Consider the following 12215-nt stretch of genomic DNA (forward strand, 5'->3'; position numbering starts at 1 on the left):
CAAAGTTCAGTTTATGTAGACAACAGTTCTGTAAAATCTAGTAACAGAATGAAAGCGTATACAAGGTGGGTCTACTGAGAGTATTTTTTACTGTATCTTAAAAACAAATGACACAAAAAGCAGCGTTCTCTATTAAATGTTTTTCTCTGTGCATGTGCATTTTGCACTCCACTCCAACCGCAAAGGAAATTAGTGTATAAAATTAAGGAAATCAGAGGAAATCTTGAAAAAATCTGATGTATAAAATCTGGGATACGGTTTACCCATAACTTTTTTGAAAAAATTCACATGTAGACATTGGGAAAAAATTAAGTATATTTATTAATAGTAAACACCAATTGCTGCGACTCTTATTTTTGACAGTAAAAAGTATCTTTGGAAGACTCACCTTGTATATTAGAATTAATTCCAGTCTGACGAATATCTGAAAAAAGATTAACTAAAACCTTCAATTCAGTTTAATTAGATTATTTTATAAAAAAGAAAATCAGATAATAAGGTGTAATGAGCTTAGGAAGCTCTAAAGAACACTCTCACTAGAGAAAGTAGAATTGCTATCCAGAGGTTAATTGAGATTAGAAAATAAAATTACTGTCTTACGTGATATAAATACTGGAAGGTACATGCATATAATTTTCCATGTTTACATTATATCATGGCATTAAATTACTATTATTAGAAAATGATCGATTTCAAAACTATTTCACACAACACGAAATTATTCTATTTGTTTAAATGCTCGAAAAACTTTTTACAAAAATTTTATCTTTAAAACTGGGCTAAATGTATAAACATTTATAAAATGGTACGACTGGTCCCCGCCATCCAGTCCGCATCGCCCATGAACCCCATCCCCGGGCTCAGATCATCCTGCAGCCGGATCTGGACTTTTTTATAATACTCAATTTTCTGCTGCAAGCTGTGACACTCCTCTTCGACTTGCACAAGATTCGCTTGCATTTCGTAGCACCCTTTTTTGTAGTTATCGAATTTCTGCAAGTTATCCACACTTTTGTGCACTTTCGACTTGATGCTCTCAAACTCCTGATATTTCTCCCTGAGACGAGCTTTCAGTCCAGTCAAATGAAAGTCCAACTCTTGCGGAGACGTTATTAAATCACCATACTTTGTGATCAGGGGTAGAATCGAGCATTTTGCCTTCGTCCTGTGGAGGTTTTTGAATTTGGCCAAATCTCCAGCTGAGATGATGAGGAATGCGACAATACACAAAGCTACGGACGCTAGCACGGCTAAGAGATATAGAAAAAATGACATTTTGGAAATTTTGATTTGAGGTTTGGTAACAAAGCCAACTCGAGCATGCGGTAATAAATCAACGCACGTGTTCTGGATCATTTAATTCACGTGAAGTCAAAGTTTATCTGAAAATTTCAGGTAATAAATCACGATAAAAGTATCAGGGCGACTGTAATTATATGTGAGGTTAATTGAATACACGCAAAGACCACACCAGAGCCGCGAGAGAGAAAAATTCCAAAGATGCTTCCTGATTCTTATTATTAGTTGTAAACTACAAGAAGAGACTTAAACTGTAACTTCTTTATTTTTGACAATTATATTGTTTTATAACGGCTACAAATATTACGGCAACATAACTTTAACACCACCGTCCGTCTTAGAGATAATTCTTCATGTCCTTCATCTCCAACGCTTGAAGCTTGAACGCAACATGTCGCGTCCTGATTTGTTTTGTTTATATTGCCGAAATAAAGCAAGTAAAGGGCCAAAATGTATCAAGTGTGACAGGGTATTTCACCCTAAGTGTGTCGAAAGACTGAATATTGAAGTGATTGATGATGAACAAGTAATATGTTGTACTGGAATGGAAGAAAAATCGGACGATGTCCTTGAATTTCTAAAAAGTGAAGAGTTCTCTGAACTGGTAAGAGGAATTGTAACAAATGCAACTATGGGACTTCAAGATGAGATCCAAAAACTACGTAATGAAGTTGATGTATTGAAGTCATCTAATATAGATCTTATTAAGCTGCTCACTCTTTCTTCGGGAGTAGAGATAAGACCTAACCATACTCATACGTTAACGCAGGAAATTAAAATTCAACGATCTAGGGATGATGGTGGTTACAGCAACACCAACAGCAGTAAATTGAAGACAACTATACCTAGTAAAAATTTAACAACGAGGAGAGAACAGCAAAAAGATCTAATCGATGTAGGACCAAAAAAACTACGCGATAATAATTCAACAGTGAAGACAGCTGATTTCGATATAGAAAAAGTAGAAAGGGACAATGACCGCTCATCTAATGGCTGGATACAAGTACAGTCAAAAAGACGAATAAACAAAAAATGGTCCGGTGTGCGTGGTAAGGCTAACACAGAGAAATCTTCAGGTCTTACAGCAGCAAATAGGAAGGCATATATTTACGCTGGAAATTTCGAAAACTCAACTAAAGAAGAAGATGTTAAAGACTATTTAAGCAAAATATTCCCTAATGAGACTATTGAAGTAGAGAAACTTACTAGAAGAGATGATGCTAGGAGCATATCGTTTAAAATTATCACAGATCGTCGGCTTCTGGAACACCTGTACAATCCAGACAACTGGCCGGAAGATGTGTTGATTAAAAGATATCAGTTTTTTCCCAAAAAGCAGACTAACCTACACGAATCAGAAAGTATCTCCAGAGACAAATGAAGAACCTTGCATATTGTATCTGAATGTTCAGAGTTTCCTGCCGCATAAGGATCAGTTAGTTGTTCTAGTGAATCAAGTGAAGCCAAAACTACTAATATTAAGTGAAACAAGAGTGACAGAAGATACTTGACTTGATAAGGGTGAATTCCCTGATGCTTTAAAAACTAGTACGATAATTCCAATACCAAAAATTGCTAATACTTCAAAAGCTGAAGAATTTAGACCTATTAATACATTACCCACATTTGAAAAATTGATTGAAAGAGCAGTATATGAACAGTTAGTAGAATATTGTGATAAAAATAAATTACTGTTTACAAATCAGTCAGGTTTTAAAAAAAATCACTCTTGTGAATCAGCCCTGCAGTTAACTGTTACCAAATTTAAAAGAGAAATTGACGGTGGTAGATATGTGGTAGCAGTTTTTTTAGATCTTAAAAGAGCATTCGAAACTATCGATAGAAATATTTTATTAACTAAATTGCGGTGCTATGGTATTGGGGGTAATGTCATTAAATGGTTTGAAAGTTATCTAACAGACAGGAAACAAAAAGTTAAATATAATAACGTTTTGTCTGATGAAGTGTCTAGTGAATTTGGTGTACCACAAGGTAGCGTTCTTGGCCCTCTTTTATTTTTAATTTATCTTAATGACATTGTAAACTATTGTGATTGTGATTTTGTTAATTTGTTTGCCGATGACACATTGGTAGCATGCTATGACACTGATCTTGATAAATGTATTCAAAAAATGAACAAGGCTCTCGAAATACTTGAAAAATATTTTAACACAAATAAACTTAAAGTAAACGTGTCCAAAACTAAAGCTATAATTTTTACAACTAAATATAAATACAACCAAATTGATTTTGCTAACATTAATTTAAGCATATATAACATAACTGTAGAGTTTGTTAATAAATGTAAGTATTTAGGATTTTACCTAGATAGCTTGCTCGATTTGGAGAGTCATCTCGATTATGTTTGTAAAAAAATTAGGACGAAATTGTTTTTTTTCTTAAGAATATCTACGCATGTGTCAATGCAAACAAGAATTTTAATTTACAATTGTATTGTCCAACCACATTTTGATTATTGTGCCACACTTATGTACCTGCTACGGCCTAGTCATGTTGTACAACTGCAAAAGCTTCAGAATAGAGGAATGCGTATAATTTTAAGATGTAACCGCTTAACACCTATAAAATGTATGTTATCGGCCCTAATGTGGTTTTCTGTGATGCAACGACTGTATTATTCTACCATGATTTTTGTATATAAAATAATTAAGCTTGGAGTACCAGAGTATTTCAGTGAATATCTAATTTGCAGAAATAGTGTACACAATTACCAGACTAGGGATTCTTCCAAAATTAATGTTCAAAGTGTAAATTACCGACAAACAATGTTATCTTTATTTTTTAAGGGTATTAATAAATATAATAAGTTACCAAACAATATTAGAAATGCAGGTACTCTATCTATATTTAAATCAAAAATCAAAGATTATGTGAAGATAAATGTGCAATAAGTGTGACTTTTATCCACTAATGTAATTTTTTATTTTTTTTTAACTATTGTAACTAGGTTTCCTATTTAAATTAATAAATTCTTCTTCTTCTCCAACATACATCTCTGTTGTGGAAAATGCAAGTTTTGTTATGTTAGTGCAGCATAGAAAAAAAATAGATTTTATTCCATCTTATTCTTAATCTGTATTCGGTTCCATCTCTGCTTAATTTCTTTCTGGCTTCCATTGGTGTAGAAACTTTCGTTTTTGAAATTTTCATTTCTTGATAAAGCTTCACATAACTTCATTGACTGCACATAACATGGAATCTCCAAATTTTACAGGTCTTCAAAGTTTCGTTCTAGATATCTTATTTCTTGTCTTGTATTGTCATCTTTATGTATACCTAATATTATGAACTTTGAACTTAAAATAAAATCTTCTTGATGTTTACGTTCTGCGTACCTTCTTCTTGTCTTGAATCTTCTGCTACTTTTTCTTTAGAGGTTACTTTTTTATTACCTTTTCTTGAGGTGTCAGAGTAAAATTATTATTATCTATCAAGAGAATAGCCAGAAATGTTATCATCTTTGTCAAATAAATTTTCTATAGATGGTTTTATTTTCTTCTAGTAGTTTGAATTTTCGCAAAATAATCAACAAAGATTAATTTTTGCTGATTATGATTCCCTTTTTATAAGTTTTTCTTTTGGGATATGTTTGAATTTTTACATTCAAAAATTCTAAAGCCACTGAAATCTGATTTTCGTTCTGTCCAAATTTCTTCTGGAGTTTTGAGAACTGTTCATCGATGCCGAATTCCAAACTTTTTCAAAAATTTCTCCATTGGAGAACTTACATATTCGTTAGCGTTATCTGTGCGTAGACACTTTATTCTGTGGTCTGTTTTAATTTTTTCAAAAACTTTGACGTATTCTCTGAAAAATATAAATACAAAGGTCTTTCTTGTACGATCGTCAGTTAAAGTTACAAAATAACGCTTTTCGCCAATTTAATCGATTTTCATTGGACCACAAATAATACGTCACTATAAACTTCTGAGAAGAATCATTATTTATTGTTTTACTTTACAACAGATTTTACGAATATCGCTTTCCCATTTAATATTTCCCAATTTCATACTATGAACCATATTAACGAGCTTTTTATGTGACTTTTTTTCACTTATGAATAAAGAACCATTTCTTTCACATCTGCCAATTTATATACAGGATGAATCAATAGTAAGTTATTTCTGACGTGTCCTAAAATGTAGCCAATAATACTAATTATACTTACCACTTGAAACTTCGTTTAATTTATAATAATTTAAAGCTCCCCTTTAATCGACAACTCCGAATAACGGACACCTTTTCACAACTTGTACTGTACTTATACAGGGTGTCAGGAAATGACAATATTTTGTATGTGAATTTGTCACGAGTCATGATTAGACGAGTTAAAAACTTTTATATCATTTTTCCCAAAAGTTCATACGTTCAACAAAAATTTTATTAAGCCATCTGTTAAAAGCTGCTGTGATGGTAGTTTATTAGCAATTAGTTTAAAATAGTGTTGTTAGCATGTTTATATGTGGAGGAGATTCGAATCCCAGTTCTGGCATTAATTTTTTTTTGTTTTTTTTTTATAAAGTTTAACATAACACAAAACACAACCTGAAATAGAAGAATTACGAAGTGGACCAAGAAGTTAGAAGTTAATTAATCGCTACTGTTTTGTCAATAATATTAAAATTTACGCTTATTTCTACCATTATAATCTAGCGATTCTAAAATTTGGGACTTTAAGTTCAGAACGATCTCTTGGGAAATCTAGGCATTTTCTAGTTACACAAATTTTACTTAATTGATTTCTTTTACAAATCTCTATCTACCTCGAAATTAAAAAAAACATTTTTTTTTAATCCAAACTAACGCAAATTTTTCAAGAAATTGTTTTTCATTATTATTTTCCACAATCATCTACACCATAAATAACAGTATAGTGGCGGTCAGCTCGATTTGCGTGTGCGTCATCAATTTCATTTTTTCATTACCAACACAAAGCTATAAAAAATTATCAAAAACAATGCAAATTTAAACAGCTAAGGGCTATCTAAGGGTGGTATCCTTGAACATTAATTGACATGTGCACTTCGACAACACCGTCAAGTGTCACGAATTTGTCAAACTGACATTGACAGTAAATTATAGACGTCGTCGCGTGGTTGTCGAAAGTGTTATCGGTGTTAATCGCAAGTATTTTCTGTTCGTTTATTGTTTTGTGATTTGCGTTTCGTTAGGTTTTTGATTCTGCGTTTATTAGTTCTTGTTTTGTGAATCTGTATTTTTTGTAACAACTCATAATTTAAACACTTCGTAACCTCAAAAATTATTTGATAGTTTGTCACCGCTATGTCCCTGCTATGTAAACGTAGCGACAGAAATGTCAGATGACGCACACGCAAATGGAGCTGAGCGCTACCATATACATTGAAATTTTTATTCTGCATTTGAAGAAAGCGCAATTCAAAATGCATCTGAAGTGCACCTTCAAACAAATGTGTCTTTTTTTGGATAGCCCAGAATCTTTATTCCGATTCTATATTTAGACTAGTGAAGTGATTCTCGGAACGTTTGAACTTGGAATTCGCCAGTTTTGAGACACCCTGTATAATAACAAAAATATATTTTATAAATCATATAAACTTTATTGTAATAAAATTGTTAAATAAATCATTGAATCGTTAAATAAATGATATAATTCGGTCCAAAACTCTAAAAATCATTAAAAATACACTGTGTTTTTAAATAATTTTCATCTAGTTAACTTTGAAATTAGTTTACATGTAAAATAATTTAAACCGCTCTGCTCAATTGAATTCTCTGTCAATAACTGTCAAAACTGTCATTTGTGAAACTTCCAAATTGTCAATTAATTGATTTTAAAAATTTCGTTAAAATGGAACTAAATTGTTAAACACTTTTGTTGTCGAAGTTTATTTCTGAACTGGAGACTTAATAAAATGGAGAATTCGGTGTCTAAATGCCTGTCATTAATTCTATAAAGCGGCATTCCTGGTTTTACATGGGAAATTCACAGAAGACTAGATGAGAATCATTTAAAAACACATTGTATAACTATAGTTGCATATAACTCTCCATTAAAGTTTTAACAACAAAAATGTGCTATCATTGCTTGTGACAATCTTCTAACTATTTCCCGTTATATTATCGTCTCTCATCTGTGTGTAATATTCCTTGATATAACCTTGCTAAAATCTAAGTTATTAGAAGAAAACTCAAAACAATGAATTTTTGAAAGAACATATCGCATATTTCAGACCTTTATATGAAGAAAAAAAATTCTATACGCGATAGCAAAAAACTTAAAGCAGATTTTATTTCAAGGAGTGTTTCGTTGCTAGTGTAATGATTATTTCTTTAGCATATCGAATCAAAACTAAATTTCTATTGAAGATGCAACTGTTGAGAGACCTTGAAATTCTCAAATTGACTTCAGTCAATCCAAAACTTTTATTTCAGTTTTCAATTCACTAATTTGAAACCAGAAACAATTGTTACCGAAGCCTTTTTCTCCAGCTTTTCATCCCTTTTTGTTTCATCCACATAATCCAACAATTTACAATTACGCAACTAAATGCAATTTCCATTGCATACTTCCTTTAAGTTTTTCGAAAGATGCAGGAATATAACATGGACAATAATTTTCCCAGATATTGCACCACTGAACGGCAGCGCCACTCTTCCAACTACCAAGCAATCCGTCGAGCATGTCGCGAGAGAGGCTCCCTTTTCGAGGACCCGGATTTTCCGGCGGGCCCTCGCGCCCTCTACCACCACAAGAAGCCGTCCCTGCACCCGATCGTGTGGATGAGGCCCCACGTAAGTATGTTTAAATCACAGTTTTTCAAGCAAACCCACACGAAGCCGGCTTAAAATAATTTAGTGGCGTGCGCTTCAAACGCCATAAATAAGCAATTAAAGGGAAAAACTAGTCTCAAATTACATCGAACAAGCTGCGAAAACGGCCGTATATTACTGGTGACTATTTTAACGATTGCTCACCGCATAAAGTGACTCTAAGAGTGGTTTTTTCGATCGTATCTGATGATTTTTTAACGACTTAGAAGAGAAAGATTATCTGTGTACGGCAGCGACGAGTTTCAATTCCGACGATGCTATCGACAAAGTGGCCGTTTCCGACGTTTATTAAGGAAAAATAACGACAGACGCGCAGAATTCGCACTTGAGAAACTTAACGATCATCAAGGGATATTTTAATTGGGCGCTGAGGTCGCCTACGACACAGATTGTAACCACTTTGTGTGGACTTTATGGCCAAGATCTATCCAACACCAAATCTAAAACTGCATTTCAAAAATAATCTAAACCCAGATAGACAAAATAAAAACAAATTTATTTTCTAGGTTCTAATTGTTGGAAGATTTTGCGTTTTGTGTTGTCAATTACGGTAAATCTCTTCGACAAGACTGAAATATTTTGATTTTTTAGCAATCTATGGAAAATGTTCCGGGGTGCCGTTTGAAAGTCGAGTAAATCGCAAAGTGGGTTCCTATTTATCACACACCTTAAAAATTCTCGATCAACAACTGAAAATCGCCAAATATGGTTTTCTGGACGTTAGATTACGCTTTGCATTTGTGAGAAAAAGTCGTTGAGAAATTGACCCCTAAAATTTTGTCTAAATTTGGAAAAAAATGTTGAAATATATCAATTTTACCTTAAAGGGTGGCCAATTTTTTTTCTTAGTTTAAACTTATTTCTGCATATCTCTTGCGCTCAAAGCCACCCCTTTGAAAAATTTAGCAAGAGAAATCGAGTGGCTTATCGTTTGAAACACTTCTCATTGTTTATACAGGGTATCCGTTTTTCGAGCTCCATCATGGAGATCTCAAAGATACGAAGTCGGTTAGATTAAAGAGAAGTTGTGCATTTTTATGCTGAACAATTATCTCTTAGAAAATTTTATGAGTTATTTTTAGTCTCTGAATTATTGCGAAAAATCTAAATTTTGTAATTCTCGTTTTTATTTTTTTAAGTGAAAATTAAAAGAACTATACATTTTTAAGTAGGACATTCTTCAGGCACTTTTTTACACCAAATCTAAATTTGTGATGACCTTTTTCAAGGCGTTCTTGATGTCAAAGCTATAACACTTTAGTTTTTCTTATGGTCGCCATATTTGATATTTATATTTTTGAAAAGTCTTTTCATTTCGGATACAATGATGTATCACATGATATGATCGAATTTTACATGCTAATTAAAATTAACAAAAAAGCGTTTTGGCAAAGAGTGCTTTGGAAAAAACGTCAAAAATGTTGTTTAACAAACTAAATTTTGACAATTCTAATACATATGCGAGCATAATTTTTATAACTCTGTTTTGATTTGCTCTAATACTTTTATAATTTAAGTTATGTTTTTTTTTTTACTGAAAAACTAAAATGCCTCTAAGGCCGGCACCCTTATTCGAAACGCCTTTGGGTTTTTACCTTTAATAGATAATTTGAACCACATTCTAAAATTGATTATTTGTGCCTTATAGTTTTCAAAAATAACGCAAAAAAACTTTTGCAATTTTCTCTTTTTTTCATTCTTCGTAGGCCGATTACGGCAAATATTTTGATTTTATTTTTATAATTGTGTCAAAAATATATAAAATTTTGGAAGTTTTAAAATAAAATCTCGTAAAGATTTTGTTATTCTGTTTTTCAATACCGATTTCAGAGAGACAACTATTATCTATGTAAAATGGTAGAGGAAACCGATTGGCGTTAAAAAGACGGTAGTGCTATTCGTAATAGTTTTCAAGTTAACAAGTTGTCGGTGCTAATTTGAAAAATTTGGTTGTAGATGAAAGAACAAGTGATAAAGTTGTTTATACTAAGTGAATAGCAAATATGAATCCAAGCGAATTTGTCTAAACCTTATATTTTACAAAAAAAATAATTATTACATTATCAAGACTGACAAAAATGTGATCATCTGTAAAAAGTAAAATCTTTCAAAATTCTAAAATACCTAGTTTTCGAGTTTTGCAAATTTATTTTAATAGTAACCCACTATGACGATTTTCTTTTTTAAATATGGCACTACCTATACGTAAAGTTAACCGTAGAATTCGCCTAGAAAAACTATTTCGCTCTACAACTTTAAGCTTTATGAGCAGTGAATTTTTGTAGTTAAAAACTGAAAATATCTGTAATCGAAACCATTACCCAGAACTACTTTGGGTTTTGGCTTTTCGTCACTCGATAGATCATTTAAAGCATATTCTGATGTTTTTTCGATTTGTGTCCCACGTCTTACGACTACAGTTTCCGCAAAAAATATGCAGCATTGTTTACTTTTGGGACGCCGATTACGGCGAAACTATTGGTACTAGCGAAATAAGTCTGGTAGTTTCAAGATATAAGCGTATTTTGAGATTTTTTTAATCTATATCCTAAGTCTTACAGTTTTCGAGACAAATGCAAAACATGTGTAGCACTTAAGGCCGATTACGGAGAAATTATTGAAACTAGCGAAGTCCGGTGCCACAGAATTTTATAAAATGGCATTAGTTTCAAGATGATAATATCGTAAAAAAATATTTATTTTTCAAACGCCGATTACGACGAAACTAAAAACGTTAGGACGAAACCTTCATAAGAATTGTTGTTTATTCTTCATTTTTTTTAAATTTTATCCATCGTGACAAAATTATACCACAAAAGAGAGATATTGTCAACTTAGTGTATGTACAATGATCCAGGGAATTGAGTAGCGTCGAGAAAATGGTAAAATTGATGATAGTTTTCAAGGTATCAACGAATTTAAATTTCACTATTATCTACTTACGAGTATATTAGCAATTGTCTCGGTAGGTGGTAGAACAGTATTTTTTAAGATAGTTTATTGAATGAGCTTTCCAACGATAACAAACTTAAGGGCGTTACGAATAATATGTAGTTCCAAAGTTATTGGCATCTAAACGACCAAAAAATCGAAAAAATTAAATAGTAAAATCAAACAAATTGACGTTTCTTTCACGTTTAAAAACATAGAACAAAATAAAACTTATTAATTGTGGATCAACTTTTGCTCTACCATGACGCTTTTTTGCTTTTTTTTGCAGCTAAATACTTTGTGTAATTTTTCATAATCAGACGAGTTGAAAACCCTTATATCATTTTTCCAAAAAGTGAAATTTTTAGTAACCCACTTGTTGAGAGCCACGGTGTGACTTATGGCAGTTTATTAGCAGTTAATTTTTTCATTAAACAAAATGGAGATTGTGGCGCAGGGGCGTTTTGAGAATTTTTCAAAATTGCGGCTAACATATATTCATTTGTGTGGTCTTGTCTAAAAAAAAATTTGTTTTTTTTCGTAACCGTTACTGACAAAACACAAATTGAAATAGAGGAATAACATAATGGACTAAGAAGTTAATTTACCTCTGGCGTTTTGACAATAATATTAAAGTTTTATATTTCTAGTTCAGCGGTTGTCAAAATTTTAGTCTTTAACTTGAGAACGATTATTGGAAAAAAATAAAACTTTGTAATTTACGTTTTAATTTTTTATGCGAAAAGTAAAAAAACTAGACGTTTTAACTACGACATTCTTCAGATAAGTACATTTTTAAAATGAATCTAGATTTGCCATCACCTTTACAAAGGCATTCTTGATATCAGAGTTACAATACACAACTTTATTTTTTCATATCGACTCCAATTCGATATTTTCATTTGTGAAAAGTTTGATTACAACGATGTATCACATGATATGGTCAATCTTGCAGTTGATTAAAGTTGAAAAAAAAAAGAAAAACTACAAAGACACCTTTGGAAAATGGCCAAAAATTTTGTTTAACATACTAAATTTCGACAGTTTTATTAAATATGCGAACAGATTTTTTATAACTTTGTCTTCATTTGTTTTGCGAAGAATAAACTTCTAGCTTATCAAGTCAATTAGTTATTAATAAGTAGGTAAGC

General features: G+C 32.0%; 1 protein-coding gene across 2 annotated transcripts in view; it reads left to right on the top strand.

Annotated features, from left to right (window-relative positions):
• LOC662165 (calpain-9) overlaps positions 1-12215 on the top strand; it is a 64550-nt gene that overhangs the window by 34223 nt on the left and 18112 nt on the right. Inside the window, exon 4 of one of the 2 annotated variants that reach the window (XM_064357409.1) lies at positions 7926-8094. In XM_064357409.1, the coding sequence (XP_064213479.1) occupies positions 7926-8094 (169 nt within the window). Of the gene's footprint in view, positions 1-7925; positions 8099-12215 lie in introns of those variants that run through there. The other variant, XM_064357410.1, reaches the window with a different exon arrangement.

Source organism: Tribolium castaneum, chromosome 6, assembly GCF_031307605.1.
Source record: "Tribolium castaneum strain GA2 chromosome 6, icTriCast1.1, whole genome shotgun sequence".
Lineage (NCBI taxonomy): Eukaryota > Metazoa > Arthropoda > Insecta > Coleoptera > Tenebrionidae > Tribolium > Tribolium castaneum.